The sequence below is a fragment of the Dendropsophus ebraccatus genome, chromosome 1 (genome assembly GCF_027789765.1).
Source record: "Dendropsophus ebraccatus isolate aDenEbr1 chromosome 1, aDenEbr1.pat, whole genome shotgun sequence".
Taxonomy (NCBI): Eukaryota; Metazoa; Chordata; class Amphibia; order Anura; family Hylidae; genus Dendropsophus; species Dendropsophus ebraccatus.
The window spans coordinates 162,346,780-162,370,953 of NC_091454.1; the positions used below are offsets into that span (position 1 = coordinate 162,346,780).

The 24,174-nt window shown below is 40.2% G+C and overlaps 1 protein-coding gene across 3 annotated transcripts in view; it reads right to left on the bottom strand.

Moving 5' to 3' along the window:
• The window catches only part of FBN1 (fibrillin 1), a 199,078-nt gene that overhangs the window by 56,665 nt on the left and 118,239 nt on the right, over positions 1–24,174 (bottom strand). For all 3 annotated transcript variants that reach the window (XM_069983105.1, XM_069983095.1, XM_069983085.1), the window contains exons 19-31: positions 21,171–21,296; positions 19,058–19,183; positions 18,572–18,691; positions 16,401–16,538; positions 16,167–16,217; positions 13,658–13,783; positions 12,552–12,776; positions 10,682–10,807; positions 10,471–10,599; positions 7,217–7,342; positions 4,196–4,321; positions 3,574–3,696; positions 1,404–1,529 (exon numbers count right to left, since the gene is read on the bottom strand). In XM_069983105.1, coding sequence (XP_069839206.1) covers positions 1,404–1,529; positions 3,574–3,696; positions 4,196–4,321; positions 7,217–7,342; positions 10,471–10,599; positions 10,682–10,807; positions 12,552–12,776; positions 13,658–13,783; positions 16,167–16,217; positions 16,401–16,538; positions 18,572–18,691; positions 19,058–19,183; positions 21,171–21,296 — 1,668 coding nt within the window. The remainder of the gene's footprint in view (positions 1–1,403; positions 1,530–3,573; positions 3,697–4,195; positions 4,322–7,216; positions 7,343–10,470; positions 10,600–10,681; positions 10,808–12,551; positions 12,777–13,657; positions 13,784–16,166; positions 16,218–16,400; positions 16,539–18,571; positions 18,692–19,057; positions 19,184–21,170; positions 21,297–24,174) is intronic.

A 24,174-nucleotide genomic window follows, 5' to 3' on the forward strand; every position in this document is an offset into this window, starting at 1 on the left:
TGGTTAAGAGGGTGGGGCTTAACCAATGGGGTGGGGCTTAACAATTGTGTTCTAACACAAACAGGACAGGGCATGGGGGGTTCTGCCTTAGCTTATAAGGACACAGTGGATTTTGGCCTTAAGAACCAGTCAATTTTTCATTTTTGTGTTCTTATTTTTTCTCCTCACCTTCTAAAAACCATACCACTTTTATTTTTTTCCGCCTAGGGGGCTATTGGGGCATCATCTCTTTACTCTACAAGCTCTAGTTTTTATTATTATCATATTTGTTATTTACATTGTTTACCGCACAGGAATAATAAATTGTTATAATTATGGACATTTATTTATTTTACATGTTTTATTTGTAAACTTGTAAAGGGGATAATTTAAACTTTTATTGGGGGATGGGCAGGGGCTATGTCATTTTTAAAAAAAATATATTTGTTTCAAAACACTTTTTAAGTCCCTCTAAGGGACTATCACATGCAATCATTACATTGCTCACACTGGTCAATGCTATACCATTGCATAGTCCATTAGTGTTATTTGCAATCTTCTCATAGAATTTGTCTAAGGCAGACTGTATTAGAAGATCACAAATTGGACTGCACCGAGATAAGTATTTAACCTCTGGTAGTAAGGAAAAACAATTGGGACCCCAGTAGCTTAGCTTCTGCCACTGACACTTAAATGCTATTGTACGTCAGCTAAAAGTCTAATAGTTTTTGTGCATAAACCTGCTACATGCAAATGGCCACAGACATTCTGCTTTCCTGTGGTGGGAAGGGGGCGCTGCAAGCCATGGGGGGCATTGTCTCCAGGCTGCACGGCAGCCTCAAATTCACCGGATTTACTGAGATTTATGCAACACTAAATAAATCCAGTGTGGGGCATGGGGGTTGGGATTTAGGTAAGACCACTGTACAGATACAGAGGTTTTAATAAATCACCCCCTAAGTGGAGAATTATAGTGATTTTTTTTATTTTATTTAAATGCCTTTTGGAGGTTTGTTTTAGCCTTAAACAAGGAGCAACATATAAAAAATATACTTTAAAATGACTTTTAATAGATATTCTTTATAGCCATATGATGTAACCATAGGGATCTATGAAATAAAAGCTGTGAAGCCACCCTGCATGTGGTACACATGGTATTTAAAGGGATGTTTCTAAATACCATTCATTATCAGGTAATTGCAGAATTGGCATCCAGTGTGGATCAGTGAGATTGTTTTACAAGGAATGCTTCATTCCTAAATTGGTAATAAATAGGTTTACAATGAGAAAAAAATATTGAACATGGATGATACAGTACATAGATGATAGGAAACTTTTGATAGGATAGGAGAATTTTGCAGCCACACAGCTGCCGTGTATTTGACCATGTAAATAAGTGTGTGAAATGTATAAAACGTACTGACCAAGACAAGTCTTCATATCAACAGATGCCATGTAACCATCATAGCAAAGGCAGCGGTACTCTCCAGGTATATTTGTGCACTGGCCTCCATCGCAGATGTGTGGACTAGTTTCACACTCGTCAATGTCTAGACAGAAAGTAGATAGTTAATATTTCACTTCTTAAACCTTTTATCCATTATTTAGAAATAATTGGTTCACATTAGGCATTTTTGCTGAGTTTCTTACATAATCAGAACCTATACTGTCTATGAGGGCTCTACCATGTGATCAGTATTACCAGGCTTCATCAGATTGTTTATAATAAAGACTGTTATTGCCAGCTGCTGCTTATCATGCTCAATCTAAAAACCGCATGCAGTTACTGACCAGTCTTGATGGGGACGTTATATGTCATCTTCTATTATATAACCTAAACATTGCACAAAGCAGAATTAAAAAAGCTATGAGGCCTTTGAACAGGTCTGTACTTCACAAAATGATACTGACTTATGGCAAAAACCCAAAATAACTCTTGAATCTTGAAAGTAATTCAAGATTGTATTTCTTATGACTATAAGGCTATGTTCACACGTAGTATGAGACCGGCCGTTCCGTGGTCTCTGGCCGGATAATCTACTACTACTTAGTACCGGCTGGATAATCTTTCCAGCCGCGGAGCTCTGATGCGGGCGCATCAGCGCGCGCCCGCATCAGAGCTTCCCATAGCCCACAGTGAAGCGAGCGGCCGGAGCAAGGGACAGTGTTATACATAGTGTGAAAATAACCTAAAGCTATGTTTACCTAACCTAAATACGTTTGTAAATAAATAGGATGATTATGATTTATGGTTGTAATTATTAAAAATAGGGACGTATTTTCGACTTTACAACTAGTGTGGTAACATAGCCTAAAAGAAGTATAGCTAAATGTCTGACAACGTATATAAAGTAATATTATCCCTCCACCACAGGCTGTAGTATTAGGATATATAATTATTACTTTCGTTTATATGCAGCTAGACTTAGAAGCCACTCGAGGCCTGTTTTGTTCTATCTTTAACTTTCCAGTCCAAACAGAGAAAAGGGCTGTCAGCATTCACACAATAAATCTATGTTCTTGTAAATAGACTATTATGTTTGATGACTTGATCTTGGCGGAAAACTTGGCTGCTTCACCTCACACCAGTGTGGGTCAGTGAGTGGTTTAATTATAAAAACACCTCCAGCATTTTCCATGTTCACTCCAGTGGGGTATAGACTATGGATTTTATGTTAGGTTAAATGGAGCAGGCGTATTTACTCAGATTCGCTTATAATGCTATTTTCATAATTTTTTGCCTCTACAATGTACATGTATTATATGAATCTGGACCAGTTTGGACAGTTCTTTTTTATATGGCAGATGCCTCAGTTCCGGTTCCCAAGTTTATGGGATCCATTTCTTTCATGAGGGGATTACTGTGTAATTTCTAATTGACGTCTTACACACTTAATATCACTCTAAAGTTAAAGTGATAAATTGTTTATTTGTAGACATGTAACCACTGGGACCTCCACCTCCATGAGAATGTGCCCTTACAAATTAGAGTGAGGAGGTGAGGGGATGTGGGGGGCAGAGTGTTAGAAAAACATGTACCTTTTACTTTTTTGCAGATATGGACACTGTCCAACAAGCCCTTGGCTGTTTTCATTATGCCATAGATGGCCTTCTTCCTCTAAGCTCAAATCAGTCATGGTTGGAGGGAGGGGATCCCAGAGGTCTTACCCCACCAATTAAACTGTTTGGGTTTATCCTACTGATAAAAGGGTATCCTAGGGTATTTCCCAGTAAATTTTAATCTGGTTGCGAATTTCCATCAGTCTATTTCAAGCTTTAAATAGCCAAGGGAAACTTTCAGCTACAAATGATGTCCCAAACAACTTACTGTATATGGCTACATAGTTTATAAGCCGACTATCCATACTTTTTTATAGTTGTCTGAGTCTGTAGACCTAATAAAGTGCTTTTCATTGTGACTCTAAAAAGGGCAAAGTAGAGAATATTCCCTTTCACTGTGGTTTGCATTATGTATGCATGTAGAATATTTACATCACACTATTAATACTAAAACAAATTCATAACTGGTATTTTTTCTAAAGAAGTCAGTTAGATATCACTGTCGCACTTGTCCAACATGGAGCTGGAACTTACCAGTACAGGTTCTGTGATCTGGCATTAAAGCGTAACCTTCTAGGCAGCTACATTCATAACTTCCTTCAGAGTTGGTACAGTTAGAGTCACATCCACCATTGTAATGTTCACACTCATCAATATCTGAAAAACAAAGGGGTATTATAGTTACAGGAGTAAGGCAGCAGCATAAGAAGTAGATGTCAAGCAGAATATAGAAGAAGTGCAATAAAGAACATAAGAGGCCACAGTTAGGCCTCCTATACAAGGCAGAGCCTGCATGGCAGCACACATAGTTCTGCAGTATGGACATTCCATGTTCTAGTATATAGTGTTCTGTATTACCCTAACCCCATTGTCCTCTAGAAGCAACACTTTGGTAATGCATACCTTTGTAATGCATTTTATGCATGGGTTCATCATTACTTTTTACAGATTCAAATAAAATCCAATAAATGAAACCTCTGCTGTTTTTCTCTGTATGAAATATCAGGGGCACAGTAGTGATCGACGGCAAAAAATGGTTGCCATAGTGTTCATTGCATCATACGACCATGTGTATGTAATGGTGAGATTAAAATAAATTTAAATATAAATCAGCTACAATATATAATTTGAGATTGAAAAAGAAAACACCACTTACCAACACAAGAGAGTTTATCAGGGGATGGCTGGTATCCTGGATCACATGCGCACTGGTATCTCCCGATCAGATTTATACATCGACCATTTCTGCACAGATCAGTGCTAAGCCCACACTCATTGATATCTAAACAAAAGATGGAAATTTGCCATAAGAAACAAAGAGGATGCAACATCTAGGGCAGACCTAACATCATAGATGCCTGGAGTTGATAATGCCAGAATCTGAAACACATAAGATTTATGACTGGAAGGTCTGCTAGAAAGATTTTATTTTTATTAAATGACTATTGTAAGTGTTCTTAAAAAGTATAAATTTCAGTAACACAACTAAAGCTCCTGGGGCAACAGTATACAATGCAAGCTGAGCTGGCTTACATCTCCTTATCCTAAATAACATCTACAATACAGACTATTTATTACAAGCCAAGGGCTTTATGACTACAGGGTTCCACCCTAACAAAAAAAAAATATTTTTAGAATTTTATGTGTAATATTTCATGGAGATTTAGAACATTCTTTCTCACATAATGTATACAAAGAACTTAACAGTGAACCAGTTGCCAAACCATTGATCCAGTACATGTGTATGAATTTTCTATGTGTCTAGACAGCACCCAAATAAGTATTGGCTGGACATGAGCAAACCTCAAGCACAGTTGGGTTCGTATAAACGCAATGCTCAGCATTTGATTACCAGTGGCTGAAGAAGTTGGATGCAGCTCTAGGGAGTTCTGAAAAACATGGGTATAGCCTATGGCTGCATCCATGTCTTCCAGGTAGCCTTAGGGTCGCATCCAACATCTTCAGCCACCATGCTCGAGGTTTGTTCATCTCTAGTATGGGCCAAAACCAGTAGGTAGCACCACTAGATCTCCACATTCCAGTGTCAGTTAACACAGAACTGAACTATGAATAAAACAGGGGTAACAGGTCATGTTACCCCTGTTTTATTCATACTTATCTTTATCTCCTAGGGTATAGGAGCCTTACAGGTTCACCTCGTCAGACTTCAGTTCAATTGATCTCACACATACCCCCTTGCAACAGACCTGAACTAGACTGATCCCTATAAGAGATAACACGGGGGGCACTCACCGCTTCTTGAAGTGACGAAAGAGCTGCTACTCACCTGTGTTCATGTTGTAGCGTCCTCACCTGTTACAGCTTTGATGCTGATTTGCATGTTTTGCCCACGGTATTTCAATAACTTCACTTCAAGAAGCAGTGAGTGCACTCCATGTTATCTCTTATTGGGATCATTCTGCAATTGCCTTTGCTAATAGCTATTTACTCCTAACGGGATTACTTTATGCACAAGGATTAAAAGGGAATTGTGCCAATTGCTTTTCCTCTTTTGTGCGTGACAGAACTGAACTAGGTCATCAATATTTAATCGGTGAGGTCGGGCACCACTGGCGATTATCTGTTTTGCAGAGTCATAGCACCCAGATTTACACAGGTCTGGTTTCATATAATTTGTGGTGGCCACGCTGGGTTACTGTACCTAAAGTCCCATTGAGAATTGAATATGATGATTTGGCATACTAAACAAATAACTATTTTTTCCTCCTTTTAGAACCTCACTTCCTGCAGACATAAGTATCAGAATATCACTTCTCTAGGATATCAACCACATGTTGAAGCTGAAGCTTGCATTTGATATGGGCCTTAAAGCCACTCTGTACCCACAATCTGACCCCCCCCCCCCCCAAACCACATGTACCTTCGGATAGCTGCTTTTAATCCAAGATATGTCCTGGGGTCCGTTTGGCAGGTGATGCAGTCGTTGTCCTAAAAAACAATGTTTTAACTGGAAGCCCTGTGCCCATCGTGCGTGGCCTAGATTGTTTATGCATTAGGCTGGCACAACCTCTCTGTCCCTCCTCATGATTAGGAATGCCCCAGGCAGATTGCCTCCTGTTGATCAGCGGTGTGAATACTGAACATGGGCTGGATCGTTAATCACCTGTGCAATGTTCAGACAGGAGGAAATGTTTCATTAGCATTCCTAATGATAAAGAGGGTGGGGAGGAGGGATGGAGGGGTGGTGCAAAGTTAGGGCACAGATACTCAGGTAGGGCACGTGGCCTGCCAGTTTAAAAGTAGTTTTTTAGGACAATAACTGCATCACCTGCCGAACGGACCCCAGGACAGATCTTGGATTAAAAGCAGCTATCCGAAGGTACAAGTGGTTTGGGGGGGTCATTTTGTGGGTACAGAGTCTCTTTAAATATCAGTGTACAATTGTTTCTGGACACTAAAAAGTAGTACAGGTAATGTTCTTAGCGAATTACACATAAAACTGTATATCTGTTATACATAAACTTGGACAGACCTCAGCTCAGTCGAACCATGGGAGGTCTTGGTGTTGTTCCTCTAACACAGGCACTAAAAGGTTCCTATATTCTAGCTGTATAAAAGCAGCCTCTGTCTGTATATAGACTTAGACCTTTTCTCTGCAAATCTTAAGTATGAAAAGTAGAGCAAACATTATGTTATGTGGGGGATTGTAAACTTCAGTTCTCCTGCTAACCCAGGAAGAAATTTTCTGTAATTTGTGTGTGATTTTACTGTTTCTGCACATACAGTATGGCATATACATAAAGGACATAGCTACGGATTAGTTGCAGCCTTCGAACAAAATTAACCAACCAAATGCACTTGTATTGCACATGTACACAATAAATGGCAAAAATATCAGGCTGCAAGCTGCACTGTTAAAGGCATTATCTAAACTTAGAACATTGATGGCCTATCTTCAGGATAAAATAAGCCATCATTTTTTTAAAGCTAGAGAGCTCTGTTAATATCCAAACATGCCCTAAAATATTTTGGTGCACTGTTAAGGCCCTGTTGACATCTGCATTGTAATTTATGATGCACTGCTCCATTATAGGCATAAACAAAATGCAAAATAACAGTAGTGTCTAATATAACAACAAGGTCTGGGGCCATATATTAGCATATATAATAGCATAAGGGCTATCGTTTTAAAGGTATCACAGTGTGTTCAACACACCCAGGCAAGCAGAATTATCAGGTGCCACTTCATGTCCTGGAGGACATTCACACTTAAAGCTTCCCTCTGTATTCAGGCAGATACCACTACGACACAGGAGTGGGTTTCTTTCACATTCATCAATGTCTGAAATATAGAAAAAAGATGGTCTTAGACACTTAGCCATAGATTTCATAGAGAATATAAAATACTTTCTTTGATACAACATGCAAAGAGATCTGTGATAATAAATTACTGTAAAATTCCATCTTGAAGGATATGCGTGAGGACAGAATACTTTGGATTAAGGGGAACCAGTCAGCATGATTGTGCTGATATGGTTCCCAGAATCATAGTATGAAGCTACTGGGCAGCTTACAGCATGTACCAGCCGCGGCTGCAGCAGTAACTTTACAAAGGGGAAAAAGTACTTTAAGGCAATGTTCACACTCTATATTAATTTAATTAAGAACGGACGTGAAAAGAATGTCCGTTGTTACTAAAATCAATACGTTTGCACTGATTTCAATGCAACAACAGCAATAGTGTATACACACAGTATACAATGTGGCCGTTGTAATAATGTGCATGTCTATTTTTTATGACCGTGGTTCAGCGAACAGTAGCCGTGGAAAATAGTTGTGCACACAATGTAAAGTACGGCTGCCCAAAGGTGCCTGCAATCCAAATAAAATAAAATGATGTTCCTACGGCCCATATGGCAAGTATCAGCCGCAGGAACATAGAAAACAGTGACTGTTGTTTGACACTGCCAACAACGACGTGTCAAATAACGGCCGTTATTTTACTTTGTGTGAACATGGCTTTATTCTGCCATGCGAAGCTGGGAGTGAGGTGGCAACTAGTCATCTGGGTGGGGTGCCACACTAACGGGCCTCTCTGTCTCTCAATCATCCCTGCACTGCATTCTGACAGGCAGAGAGTGGTGAGTAGTCACAGGCGGCTGCCCACCCAGATGACTAGTTTCTGCCCCTCTCCCAGCCTCGGCAGAATGATTCTGGGAACCATATCAGCACAATTGCCCTGTAGTGGAGTTTTTTCTCACCCGACATGATGTATCAAAATCTTTCCAGGAGCGGAAAAAGTGTTTAAATCATCACGGCACTGTAGTGACTGAGCCAAGCGGCTACATCATTACAGTGCCACAAAGATTCAAACACTTTTCCCGCTCCTGGCATGATATTGATACATCATGCCAGGTGGGAAAAGACTCCACTATAGGTCTTTCCCATCTGTAGCATCTGTAGAAAACAGGATGTTGGAATATGCCCTTAGGCTACGTTCCCACTATGGGATTGTGCCATACTAAATCAGGGAAGGGTGGCTGCCTATTCATAATGACAGCCGCCATTGGTGGGTGCTAATGATTGTGATCATTATTAGCAGCCATCATTATAAATAGACGGCCGCCTTTCTCTATATAGGACGGTGCTTTCCTGTACTGGAAACATAGCTTTAAAGAGGTCATTTCACAGAAAGAGGGAGGCTGAGCCTATGGCTATTGACTGCAGACAGAAAAAGAAATCTTATCCTAGTGTTAGGACCAGTGGTGAGAATAAAAACTGCAGTCTCAGCTGACTGTGTTTACATTTCTTTTTATTTCTGGTTTTATGTGACTATGTTGTTCCCGCAATTGTGTTTGTTGGTTAGTTTTATCTATCACTGGAACATTACATAACCATATTAAGTCTACATTGTTATTACTGATAGTATGATCTCCCTTGTGGACATTTTCTTGCATCATTGCCCTTTTAGGATACTTATTCTCATCTCACATCTGTATATCCATGATTTGTAACATGATATTCTATACAGAACACTACTGATCTTTTCTGTTGTCCTCTGTATGTTGGTAAAAGAGCATATATATTTTAAATGTATAAATAAGGCTTTGACATTTTATTTACAAGATTATTTGTTAGGGTTTCTTTGATAAAAATCTGTGGGTCTGTCAAAGATGTAATGTTTTTATATTTTATTACAATATTTTTTAGGAATACAAGATGTAGTGCCCCAGCACAAGGTGCTACACTGAGTTTCTTATGCATCTTTTGTGAAGTTTTCTCTCAGGTTCACAGAGTGGGAGATGGTCTAAGTGTATTCTATGTTTTCCATACTAGGTGTCACTACTATGTTTTGTTATAACTTATTCTGTTTACATCTGAAGAAAGTACTGGGTTAATTGTCTGTTGTTACATGTTATTCTCTTGTCCAGTTGTAGGTGCAAACTGTTTTCCCTCCTTTTTCTGCCCTATATTATTCATTCTCTCTCCACACACAACCCCCCACCAATTAGAGGGAAACTTAGTAAGCCCCTAGGAAAGGAGACCTAGTTCCGGGTGGGAGGACTTCAGTTCAGTCTATTCTAAGACAGTAGAGAGAGAGCAACCAAAAAAGACACAGTTCCTGCTGCAGTCAAGCCAGGGCCTGGCTCCAGCCAGGACCCTTTGTCAGGGACCCAGAGACTTACTTATTTATTCTTCTAAGCAACCAATCACTAGCATGCAGTGCTAGGCCCCCTCAGTGGACATCCTCTGAGGAACAACTTGCCTATGCCAGGCATACTAGCCACACAGCAAAGGGCAGTGACCTAGATCCAGTTAGGCACTGACCCCAGTGAAACAAAGCTGCAGTTAGCCTACATATTCCACTGCGTAATGCACAGCTATCCTGGAAAGTTTCGGGAAGGCTGCTGAACTAAGTGCAGGGACCTGGGACCTCGTACTACCCTCACAGGACAGGTACCTCGACACTTTAGGGCATTACGTGGTTCAGTAAATGTGAGTACGAGGAGCTTCTCTTCTTCTTCTCTACTTCACCCAGCTACGCTATCCCAGGCAGAGTACAGCACTACATTGGGTAGGGCCCTCAAGACACTCCACTACTTTACTCTCTTCAGTTCACAGCTTAAAATTTTTTTGCTCTCCTGTCTGCACGCACTATTGTTGCTGAAGCGGAAACACATTTTTTTGTTGTATTGCACTGAAGTTTCATGTAAATGAACAATATTCTTGTTAAGTCATTGGACTCTGTCTTTTCATTTGCACCAACACACCAGCGTATACTTGGGCTATCTAACCCTACGCTAGTCCAGGCGACAAGTGCCCAGGTGACCCTTACCCACCTAGCTGCCACAACATCGCCAGAGCTACCCCGGTATCTAACCAACCCGGTGCTTGCGTGCTGCAAAGATATTTTCCACAACCGGCAATTATTAGAAATTAAATGTTACATTGTACATAAGCATCACTTACCCATGCAGTTCTTCATCATCATAAATCCACTTTCATAGCCCTCAAAGCAGTCACACTCAAAGTCGCCTGGAGTGTTAATGCAGTTTCCTTGTCCACAAAGATCAGGGGATATTCTACATTCATCAATATCTTAAAAAAAAAAAAAGAGAGAAGGGTTCAGCTATAACATCTCAATTAAGACAACCATGATTCTGTACAAATTATCACTTACCTGTGCAGTTTCTTTCCTCAGCATCCAGGGCAAAACCACTGTCACACCGACACTTGAAGCTACCTATAGTGTTTCTGCATTTGCCATATCTGCAAAGACTTGGAATCATTTTACATTCGTTGATGTCTACAAGGTAAGGAAAGATAAGAATACATTGTTAATAGTTGAATGGGGTTGGCTTTAGTTCTGAGCACATTGGGTGGAGGCCGGAAGCATCAATGTGCAGGGAAAAACAGTGCAACAGTGCAAAACCTGGTCTGTAGCCCGATTATTCTCAAGATTGTGGTGGTTACAGCAGTGGAAGTTTAGTAATGATAGAGTGAAGACATATAGTAGTAATAAGGTGCCGCTTTATGAAATAGGAATCCTATGTGGTACAGATTAACATTTTTTTCCCCTTCTTATTTTATCTATTATATGTATCAGAGGAGAGTCTAATACATAATAGGGGTATACAATGAGGGGGGGGGGGTTAAAGAATATAATGCTTATTCTTCTCTTACATTATATATTGTTATTTGTCAATGCATTATATTGAGGGGGAAAATCAATACAAATTTAATTTATAGAAAAAAAGGAAACACTTTCATTGGTGTTGCCATCTATTAGAAAGTCAATTGTTAAAACTTGCTTTTTCTGTAGCACCCCAAGGACACATATCATAACAAATCATGGAGTTCTACAGCTTGCAATGGTTGGACTTTTAAACTATGTAACTACATATATATGTAGTTTTTACTTCACCTAACAGATACAGATAAAGAGTCACTGTCATTGAAAATATCGCTTGACATATCATCAGGCATGCCAAAAGTTATTGATCACAGTGGGTCTTACTGCTCTGACCTGCTGTTATCAAGAGATATAGCTGGGGCCAGGGCACAGTAGCAACACGATCCACTCCCAGACTATACAGTATCTCCATAACGGCCTATTCTGACAATGTAAGTCTGCGAGGCTACACTGTAGGAATTATTGAGTGGCCATGGAAAGGATCATTCTGCTGCCACATTTTCTCCTCGTCATAGTCACGTTATCTCTTGATCATAGTGGGTCTCAGCAGTGAGACCCACTATGATTCATAACTTTTGAAATGCAATTTATTCATACTCTAAAGTGGACCCCTAGCCAACATAAAAAAATGCTTTGATTACACATCTTTTTACAGTTTCATGATACACCCTCCAATTCCTGAAATATGGGTTTATAGTTTGTCTGACAAAATTGAGTTAACATTCAAAAAAGTGGTGGTGACAATAATGGAGTTCATGAAACAAAAACTATGATGTTTATTCCCAATATCTTGAGCGATGTTTCGGCTGTACTTTAGCCTTTCTCAAGCCCTTGAGAAAGGGCAAGATGATGTGAATGAACATCACATTTTTTTGTTTCACAAACTCCAGTGCTGTCTCCAGTACTTTTTTGAATGATATTGTCCAGACGGGGTCCAGTCTAATTATTTGCTGGTGCTGTTTATATCTAATACAAAATTGAGTCAGATGGATGTGAACTTAATTTAATGATTGGAGTGGAAATCAGATGATGGGCATAATTATACAGCTAGGGGGTTGTATTACTTACACACATCCCTTGATGTAAAACAATCGCACCTCCTTAGTATATAATCATACCCATCACATAATATCCATTCCCATAGTAGTAACATCTCAATTTTTGGGAAGTAACGTACAAGTCCAGTATTTCTGTGATACCAGAATCAGGGCCCCCATTTCTTATTTATCGCATGGAACACCACCACCAGTGGTGCGGGAGTGGATCTAACACTGGGAATGGGTTTAACATTGTGTAGAATCTCACCCTATTTACATGTATATACAGTAACATATATGTTTGGTTATTCTCCTTTTACCTTTAGAGAATGGTTTTCCTGGTGTTATCTCTTTAGTGGCAAAACCAGGGCCTCTAGGGCAAAGGGTTTCAAACTCTGGTGTTCCTTTGTGTGGACACTCTTCACAGTCAGGCCCCCATGCAGCCCCAACAGAGCAGCAGCAGGCATCCATCCGATGGCGACCAGAAATAGGAGCAGAACACTCCTCCTCCTCATGCTTCAGGTAGCACGTCTCTACACGGATGTCTGAAAAAAAGAATAATATGTGCTTAACAAACCATTCTGCATGTTCTGTTCACCATGTTCGAACGTCACTATGTTTTCTTCATGTAAAGATACAAGACTAAACTTAATCTTAAATATAGCAGGAAATTTTGATTCCAACCATTATTGAAACTCAAATCTCAAAGTGCAATTTTTGCCTGACTTTCCTTTTTAAATTACATAAGCATCAATAGTTTTGTGGTGTTCATGTGACATGAAGATAAGGTCACAAATAAAATATGTAGTGTTACTCTCCAGTCCTCAATCTTACATCACGAGGGTTGTCACTTTGTTTTGATAACAACTGAGCTTAGATGGTCAACTTTGTTTTTATCCTATTTAACTCAGGTTTAAAAATTGTAATAAAATATTCAAAAAATTTTATCACAAAAAAAATTTGTTCAGTTAACAAAGGTGTTTATCTCCGTTAAGACAGCAATTTTGCTTACACTTCGAAAATGACATCCTGTTTCCATTAGCTCTTAAGGATGAAAGGGAACATGAACTTAGAATGGGGGGGCGGTTAATTTGGGATTTACACATATAATCTAAAAAAAATTGGTTTTGTTTTTCTTACCATCTCCGCAGAAGAAAACCTGGTAACCAATGTAATGTAATAAACAAATTCGTAATAATACTGCCTTCTTCATAATTTCCTATTTGCTTATATCATATAACTAAAAAAAATTAACAATCTGTAAATCCACCTGTGAGTCACTGGAATTGCAAATTGGACTGTGACAACAGCAATCTCTCAATAAAAGCAGTACTAGAACATTCTTGGATTATATCACTGTTATGCAAAATTCACAAGGGAGTTGTATTTCTTGTTAGTAGTCTATTCTGTGTGTGCGATTTCGTACCGATGCACGTGCGTCCAGAAGCATCAACCTTCATGCCGGTGGGGCATTCACAGATAAAGGAACCAATTGTGTTTCTACAGTTGGCATTGGTACACACTCCGGGAAATACCTCACATTCATTAACATCTGCAACCAAAACGAATGACGTATTAGAAGGGGAACACAAATAAAAACATTTATCATACAGTGCCTTAAAGGAGGGTGTGGAGCAAAATTCCATCTGCACATAGCACGTACTCAGTGGTCTGGGAGGTTTAGAGGCACATCTGAAATTAATAGGAGGCATAAAACAATAAGACAAACTGGGATTCAGTATAAATGTCATCTACTATCATTTCTGTGCCATTTATAATAAGTTAAAGTGGATGTAGTAGCTAGAAGATACATTTCTGTCTATGCAGAAAACAAAATGCTAAAAGTACTGCACTACTCTTCCCTTTTAAAGGGACATTTCAGACAAAATTTATATATGGGTTCATCCTTTATGCAAGATGTGAAGTGGTGGTGCATGACATTGGCATTCTCTCTCCTAAAGACTATTAATACTTATGAGGGTAGCTTCACACGTACCGACTCGCAGCGTTAATAATGCTGCGAGTCGGCTAGGTTCTGGCAGATCACTTTCACTACATCCACATAGCGGTCTGAACGACCGCAGCATGTATGTAATTCTGCCGGCCACTTAACCCCTTCAGCTGCCGCCCGGCTCCCGCTCTGTATACATTACCTGTTCCCGCTGCACGGGGTCCCAGAGTACTGATCTCCCGCCCAGCCAATCAGTGGCTGCGGCAAGGCAACACACTGATTGGCCGGGCGGGAGAGCAGTATGAAGGGGTTAAGCAGTATGAAGGGGTTAAGCTGCCGGCAGAATTACATACACGCAGCGGTCGTTCAGATGTAGTGAAAGTGATCTGCCAGGACCTAGCCGACTCGCAACGTTATTAACGCTGCGAGTGGGTACATGTGAAGCTACCCTCAAAAAGTTTTTTTGCTTTGCAATTTATTATGGTGAGAAAACATTTTCTCTGTAGATCTTTCTAAAAAGCGTGCTTATTTTTGCATGTACTGCCTCTGCAGCTTGTTATGTAAACTCTATTTTCTATCTATACATGGCCTATATTATTCTTCACTGCAAACTTGCATCTGCTTTTTTTTCCAGTATGTGTGAGCTGTCTTCCAAGGTTTATCTCCATCCTGTGCATTCTTTTAGCTGTTGTGTAACTTATCCCCATTTCATGTTGCTCGATCTAATAAATTTATTTTTTCTATCTCCGAGTAACAGCTAAATGGGAGGACATTTTTTAATGAAGACTACTTAGAAAGTGTTTAAGTGTTTCTTGCAATCTGTTTATCATATACAGTATGACATCTAATGACCTCTGCACTAGACACAACATGCATTCTCTAAAATGCTTAAAGTTAGAGGTGCTGGGCAATTTTTAAAAACTCACCTCTATATACAAAGAAGGCTTTAATGAGCCACACTTTTTTTTTTTTTTTTTTTTACTGCGAATCAGGATTATTCCCTATATCCTATATATAAAGTAAAGGTAACAAGTAGAATTCTAAAACTATATTAAACCTAATAAATAAAAGTTAAATTAAAAAACCAAAATAAAAAGTACAAGGCTAAGGGTACTTCAAAAAGTTCAAAAAGTGTTCTATATAAAGCAGAGGTAAATGGTTTTATATACTGATTTTCATTTTTTTTTAAGATTTACACTTATAATAAGTGGCATAGTCAGGAAGGCCAGTTGGGCATGTGCCAGGGAAGTGCCTGGGGAGGCACTAAAAAACTACTCTGCCATGGCCAATCTATTTAGAGACAGGGCCAGAGCAGTGAACTGAATCTTTGCCCCTGTAAAGGAATGCTTAGCTATTACTCTGTATTAATGCACGTTGCACTTAGACATATTCATCTCGACATATACCACTAATCCCTGGAACCTAAACTTTAAACACTCCACAAATTGTTATGCTTTCTCGCTGTTATGGATATGGAGCTCCAGACGGTGTGCATGATTACATAATTCTCATCTGGAAGGGGGTACTAAGACATAGTTAACAATTCCACTTTTTGTATAGTTTTAATTAACAGTGTAAAAAAATGAAGGGACCACCCTTTTTTATGAGTGTGGACTTTGGCAAGTCTTTTCCAAGGCGTTTTCAGGTTTGTCATGGTGAACATAAGACAAAATCATAAGCCAAGATATTGGGTCATGGGGAGTGAACTCTCAAGTACATAACAAGGGTCTTTGGAGACCTGACATCAGGGAAGAGCTGTGTTCTGCGTGCGTCAGTGGAAGTATCTAGTTGTCCATTATATTAGTTCATCCAAGTTTTGGTCACCTTAGGTTGAAGTCAATTAAACAGAGGCATAAAGAGAAATATTGATTTACGTAACATGGGTCTAGAATTATTTATAACTGTTAGAATTTTTGTAAATGTTATAATGTTTGGAATTTTTATTAAGATGTTTATTGGTAACTACAAAGAATGGTAACTTTACCTTGACAATCCTTGCCTTTGCTTCTGGCAAAACCTCTAGGGCAGACTGCATCTGTTGAAACAAAGAAATTGGTAATTGTAGAGTTATTGATATGTAGTTTTTATAAAGATGCTAATGATGAAATCTCAGAAATGTTCATATTCATAACTAATATGTTATTCTACATTTTAGAGGGCAAACAATGTACTGTACATTAAAAAAAAAATCTAATATTTTAGCTAATAATTTCATTACCAACTTCACACGGTTGACATGGACTTCCCCAAGCTACTCCTAATGTTGAACAGCAGTGAGATCTCAGTGTGGCTCCATTTATGTTTATCTCACATCTTCCATTTACTATGTCTTTCCAGCATGTGCCCTTTAAGGTTTCTGTGGAACAATACAAAAAATTCTTATGAGTACATTGAAGCAACACAATGACATACAACAACAAGAAGCACACATTTTAACAGGTAGAAAGGAAAGCTTGGGCTGAGTTCACACTACGTTTTTAATCCTTTTTTCATGCTTTTGCGAAAAACAGATGGAAAAACGGATGCATTTGTGTGCATCTGTTTTGATCCTTTTTTCCATTAACTTCCATTATAAAAGAAGACAGATCAAAACAAAATCTTTTTTTTTAACGTACACAAAAGCGAAGGTGACCTTATTTTTGTGTACATTAATAAACAGATTGGGATTGATCCATCCATGGGTTTGATCCATTATATTAAATAATGGAAGTCAATGGAAAGACAGATGAACACAAATGCATCTGTTTTTCATCCGTTTTTTGCAAGAACGTATAAAAAAAATGTATGAAAAAAACATAGTGTGAACCCAGCCTTAGCAGACGATAATAGATGCTGCCTATTTACTTGTTAGAATAGCAAAAAAGATTGTACTATTCAACTCACAGGTCAATGCAGCAGGGGCGACAAACTATTACAACATAACTTTTATAAGCAAAACAAACGTATAATGATACATCAAGCATAAACGGTGTCATGAAGAATCAATGTGGCATCTGTAGACTAATTGACTGGCATTGGAATTGACTACATTGGAATGGTCTTGCTGAGTAAGGGTACTGTATGTTCATACTGAGTAAATACGTTGGAATTCTGCAGCAGAGCTCTCCGCCGCGGAATCTTGCAGTGCTCAGTGTCCTACAGTGGGTGAATGAGAGGGCACGCACGCATGCGCTTCCTCCCCTCTCCGCGCAAAGAAGTGACATGTCACTTCCTTGAGCGGAGAGCCGCGGCAGCGTAGGAGCGCACGCTCTCCCATAGACGGGCAATGACACACTGAGCACGGCGGATTTTGTGACGGAATTCCGCCTGATTTGCTGAGTGTGAACATACCCTAAGGAGTGGTATGAGATAGTAGTGCTTATACCCCACAAGTCGAAGTAACTGTTTACAGCCTTGGTGGTGGTCCCTATCAAATCCCTAATAATGATGAAGGGTAGCTGCCCTGCTAAAGGTGACCTTGTACAGAATATGCGCCTAACTATAGGTACTAAACCTAAGTATTCCCCTGTAGTCTCCCAATGTTCTTTGAGACTTCTTAGAGGACATGCTATCTATACTTACTTATAACATGCCAGTATCACTGCATATGACCCATTCAGCATTGTATATACACCAAGCATGCATAGACAAATAAAGCAACAGTCTGATCATGCAAAGCCTGTCACAGAAGGTCTAGCCTGACTAATGCATGATGTCTGTAGGATAATCATTGCTTAGGGTACCATTACACGGAACGATAATCGGCCGAATCGGCCCGATTCGGCCGATTATAGCTCCATGTAATAAGTACAACGATCAGCCGATGACAATGATCGATATAGGTTCTGACCTATTTTCGTTGGGTGCCGACTGCGCACCGCTATGTGTAATAGCGGTGCGCGACTGACGATATACATTACCTATCCACTTTCCATGGCTGCTGTGGCCGTATTCTTCTACCCGAGTCCTGCGCGCTTTAGCTTTAGAGTGGCCTGTCAGCTGACAGGCCACTCTGAAGTTAGAGCACCCGGGACCCGTGGAGAAGAAGGCAGCAGCAGCCCTGGAACGTGGATAGGTAAAGTTTATAGTTAAGCAAGGGCTGCAAGGTCATCGGTAACGATGTCCCTGCAGCCCTTGTTTAACGATTATCGGGCCGTTTAATAGGTCCAGTAAACGAGCGACGATCTAGCAGATCGCTGCTCGTTTACAGGTATTATCGGGCCCCCATCGGACCGTGTAATACCACCCTTACTCTTCTGGAGGAGTTAGCAAGTTAGCAACCAAATCTCTTTGAGCCTCAGTCAGTATATAGCAGACACTGCAGAAGCATGAAACAGGTAATGTGAATATATGCCAAATTCTTACTTCATGATCCACAAGGAGACCACAATTCTGCAACTAATTACTTACCAATACAGATTGTCTTAGTTACATCAAGTGTGCTGCCAAAGGGACATTCACACACAAAGGATCCTAGGATATTCTTGCATTGACCATTGATGCATGGATTTGACTCACATTCATCAATATCTGAAATAGAAATGTGGATTCTTTAAAAACTGCATTTTTCACTATACCGGATCTCTATCTATCATTAAACGTGCATTTTGTGACTTTTATGAATCATTAGCTGATTTAGCTGAATAAATAAATGAGCCTGTGTGATATCTATTTTTTCTGGAACATAAGATACCCAGCGAGCTTAACAAGCAGAGAAGCAGTGCAGAAATGTATTAGCCATTACAGTGTATGTAAGGCAGCTTTATCTATCATTAGAGCTAATAACATCTAGTGCATCATTTCTTTAATGTATACTGGTCGGGAAGCTAGATTGCTATATATACTCAATATTAGGAGATGATAAGGTCATATAGTACATAGGCTTAACTGTTTTACCTTCACACGTTTTTAGATCAGGCTTGTAGACATATCCATTAGGGCAAGTACAGGAGAAGCTTCCAGGAGTATTGCGGCATTGTCCATTGTCACAGAGTAGCCTGTTCAAGGCACATTCATCAATATCTGCAGAGGTACAAACACAGACTTACTCAATTTAGTGACCACGTAGGAAAATTATAGGTTTAAAACATGTGTATACTAGAGGTGAACAAACAATCCTATGGATTACACCACACTATCCTCTACTCTCATTTAAGTATTACTCTCAGTTTGAGAAACTTCTGACATATTACAAAGACATGACTAAAGTTTTATTTGGTCGGAATCTGGGTGTTTAGACTCCCACCAATCACTAGATAGTGCCAAGAGAGGAACACGGCCGTGCGCTTCACCCCTAGCTCACTGATCTATCTGACTCATTGCAGGAGTCTGGTTCTGCAGTAAGGGGGCATTCACACGTCTGCAGATATCTCTCCGTGCGTGGACGGTGTTCTGTGGACTGGACCTCTGAGCTCTCAGCATCATGATTAATTATGATGTTGGGAGCTCCAAAACTGTTTAAGGCTTTGTGTTAGTGTAGTGACACAGCTGTGCCGCTCGGAGAAACAGATTTCTGCAGATGCGTGAACGCCCCCTGAGTCTGAGTGAGGGGCTTTAACAGAATAAAACTTTAACATGTCACATAGACATGTCAAATGTATTGAAGTAATAGTAACACATTAACTGTCATGATGACAACACACTATCTATGCATTGCTGATATGTACTGGTTTATAGCTGCCGATACCCAATAGATAAATGTCAGAGAATATCACCATGTGTATGAGAACAGCCCAAGTGTCTGCTGTTGAGGGAAACAAGCATTACACATGCTGGAATATCCTTTGTTAGTCTCATAAATAAATTCCAGACAATGGCTAACAGACAATCTTAGTCCAGTTTCACATGTACTGCATTGCAGCAGATTTTACAATGCAAGTTCTGCAACAAAATCCGTACTGAAGTTCTGTAGTGTAATTTCCTATGAATCTGCATTCTTGCAGCGGATCTTCATTCCCGTGTCCACTTAATTCACTATTCCTGGGCTAATGCATTACCTGCCTTACCTGCTGTCCCACTTAGCCGATCAGTGGCTGCGGCAGGACAGCAAACTGATTGGCTGAGCGGAATGCCAGGAAGCTAAGAGCCAGAGGCAGGCAAGAACCTGGGCAAGTAATGTATTAACCCGGAAGTGCTGGGTTAAGTGGGCAGGGGCTACATTCTCGCAGCGGAATGAAAATCCGCTACAAGAATGTAGAATCATGAGAAATTACAAGGACTGCTATGCGGTACATGGCAAACTGGCCTTACAAAGATTTTTATATCGTTAACTAACTAACTTCTCCCAGTTACCCACTTACTAGGCTTTGCTCCCACCTAGCCAGAATCCTGCACCACACTGATGAGGGGCAAATACCCAAAACAGCTGTCTGTGGATGGATACCTTGCTTGGGTATTGCCCAAGTTCTTTTATTCTTGACTTTGGCTCTTTGGGAGGTGGTTTCCTTGACTGGAGACCCCCCTTAGCTTGGCTGTTCCTTCCTTCCTGGTAGAAGGTCTGGCTAGCTCACTGATGTTGAGAAACACAAGATGGTGTTTCCGCAGCATTTTTGCATGTTTAATTTCCCAGGGGGCAAAGTTCCTAGATTCACTGACGTTGAGAAACACATGATGGTGTCTCTGCAGTGTTTTGGTTGATCTCCCTGAGGTCAACCATTATTTTTTTGCATTCACTATGTGTATAAGAAGAGCTCAAGTGCCTCTCAGAGTCTGCTGTTGAGTGAAACAAGCATTACACGTGCCGGAATCCACAAGATCCCTTGTTTTTCTCAGAAACAAATGCTTCCAGAGAAGTCACACGTAATGGATTTCTGCCTAACATATCCCTATCTTGTATATGAGACACAGGTCTTACACAGATTTTTACCTTTAACTAACTCACGTCACTCCAGTGATGCCAAACATGCCATCATACATACGTCATACATACATAAGTCATACCTAATAAAAGTTTTCAGCATCAGTGCTTATATATTAACTCCATGATGGAAATCCCAAATTAATCACATACCATTACAACTCTTTCCAGTAGTATCCACATCATATCCGGAATTACAGATGCATTTGTACGTCCCACGGAGGTTTTCGCATATTCCATTGGGGCATATATCAGGATCCAGGGCACATTCGTTGATATCTGAAAAACAGTGTTAGAGTTAAATCCACAAATAACTCCACCCAAAATTAACAATAAACAACGATAAACAATCGCAAACAAGATCGTTTATCGGCAACCTGAAAATGTTCACCATATTACACAGATCAATAGTCATTAGTTACGATCGTTTACTCCCTCTGATCCCAGCAAATGAAGGAAAGATGTGGAATTATGCTGCGCTTAGATGAAGCGATAATTTGCCCAATCGATCGTTTAACGATTTTGAAGCAACAATTTGGTTTGTATAACGATCCGCATTTAGACTGAGAAAAATCGTTAGAAAAATCGTTATTGCGATCGCTTTTAAGATCGCTTAAGCCCATCTTTCACATAATGGTGAATCGGTGAAAGACTGTTTACACGAAGCGATCTGCGAATTTTTAGCGAACGACCAAAGACGATTTGAGAACATGCTGAAAGACCAAAATGAATGATTTCTCACTCGTCACTTGATTGTTCGCTGTGTTTACACGGAACGATTATCGCTCAAATGCGATCGTTAGTGCAGTGGGGAACCAAATCAGTCCTATGACAGTCCTAAAATAAAACTATGAGATCTAGTTATTCAGCAGTCTACTTGACCCAAAAACTTCACATCCACATGTATTACTGAGTGAGACAAACATACATGATAAAAGTCTGAGACTAGGATCAGGTTCTAAAAATAAATGAAGAAATAGAACATTCAGAATCAAACTTAGTGCAACATTTAGATCGAGGTAAGTATTAACTAGAGATGAGTGAACCTCAGCACGTTTGGATTCATCTGAACCCGAACATGCAGCATTTAATTACTGGTGGCTAAAAAAGTTGCATGCAGCCCTAGGAAGCCCTAGAAAACATGGATACAGACCAAGGCTATGTTCCCCCGATAAGCTCAGACAAAGTCCGTTGTCAACCTATGGCCAGAATAAATGGTCATGATCAGTAATTACAGTCGGTGTTGACAACAACGGTCATTGTCTGAGCTTATCAGTACATAGTGGGAACATAGCCTAAGGTTGTATCCATGTTTTCCAGGCAGCCTTGGGGCTGCATCCAACTTCTTCAGCCACCGGTAACCAAAGAACCTGAACATCCTCGAGACTTGCACATCTCTACTATAAACTGTACAAATAATTTCTTCCCTGTTAAAGCTGTCCATAGCTTAAACCCAACATTACATTACAGATATGATCTGATTTTCAAGCTTTGATGCATTATCTCATGTGCCCTGACTCTTTACTGGGTGCACTAAGCGACTTCTTTTAGTCCTGCTGCTGTTTAACATTATATTTCAGTTTTATCATGATAAGGAGACATATTACCAGGATATTACTTCTGGCAATTTTCCTGGTCCTAAGAATTCTATTTATATACTATGTAATTACATTGTTTTGTACCAAATGGATTCTATAATTGATCTCTTTTAATTGCTTTCTTATGGTTTGTGGGGGGGGGGGGAAACCTGCACAAAGACCATTTTACAAAAACAATCCAGTGGCCGGAAAAGTAAGGAAGTTAAAAAGCAAAAAATGGTTTTAATTAGCCGCCTTCATAATAAAGTGTATGGAGAAAGACTTCAAGATTTAGGCTATGTTCACACGGCGTATCAGACCGACCGTTCCGTGACCCCGGCCGGGTCACGGAACGGCTGGTCTATGCCCGGATCATCGCAGCCGGTACTTAAAGTACCGGCCGGATGATCCGTCTGTCCGCGGAGCTCTGATGCGGGCGCATCAGCGCGCGCCCGCATCAGAGCTTCCCATAGCCCACAGTGAAGCAAGCGGCCGGAGCCACTCACTTCACTGCGTGCACTGACAGGTCTTTCTGCGTCCGGAATTCACTGAATTCCGGCTGCAGAAAACTGACATGTCAGTTTTGTTCCGGCGCCGCATGGGATCCCGGCCGGAAAGTATACAATGTGTGTACGCTTCAGCCGGGATCCCATTACAAATTAGGGTATGTTACACGCCGCAAAACTACGGCCGTAGTTCTGCGGCAAGAACTACGGCCGTAGTTTTACGTAGTGTGAACATAGCCTTATAGGACAAAAATCAGCTCATCTTTTCTCTGGGACATTGACAATGAATTTTAGAGTATATCACTGCCAACATCAGGCTGTATAATATGCCCTTGCAGATCTATACATGCCCAACTGAGCTAGCAACTTTCATGTTCTATTCATACTGGTGTCATTAGCTTTCTGTAAGGGGGTCCTGTAGTTCTATGACAAGAATAGCATAATCAGCATTTTGTCAATTTATTGAGGTGCAACCACAGAGGTCCTGGGTCTTGGAACCCTAATAAAGTCACTACAATGCAGCTATATTATGCAAAGGCCTAAATCTTGTTCTTAAATGGGTTATCCAGCGCTACAAAAACATGGCCACTTTCTTCCAGAGACTACACGACTCTTGTCTCCAGCTTGGGCAGGGTTTTAGAGCTCAGTTCCATTGAAGTGAATGGAGCTTAATCGCAGCCTAACTGAGCTTTTTTTTAGCACTGCATAACCCCTAAACACTTTTCTGTTTTACCATCTTTGTTGATTCACTCACATGTTTTATTGCTATTACTAAAATAAATGGAGTCTGTCATCTCTATATCCAGCTGATCTAATAGGGAGACAAAACAAAAAATACCAGTCTCATAGCTGGTGGCTGTCTGCAATGCTATAGAATAATGTTTTCCTCCATGTTCAAATGCCACAGGTCGTATGCACACAGGCAGCATGCACACCTCCCCCCTCCTCCGCCTTTCCCTGCCCTGCATAATTGGTGTACAGGGCTCATTACTAAAAGCCAAGCAGGGTTGGGGTGGGGGAGGAAGGAAGTGTGCATGCTGCAGCTCAGTATGGCCTCTATGTCTCTTAAGCTTA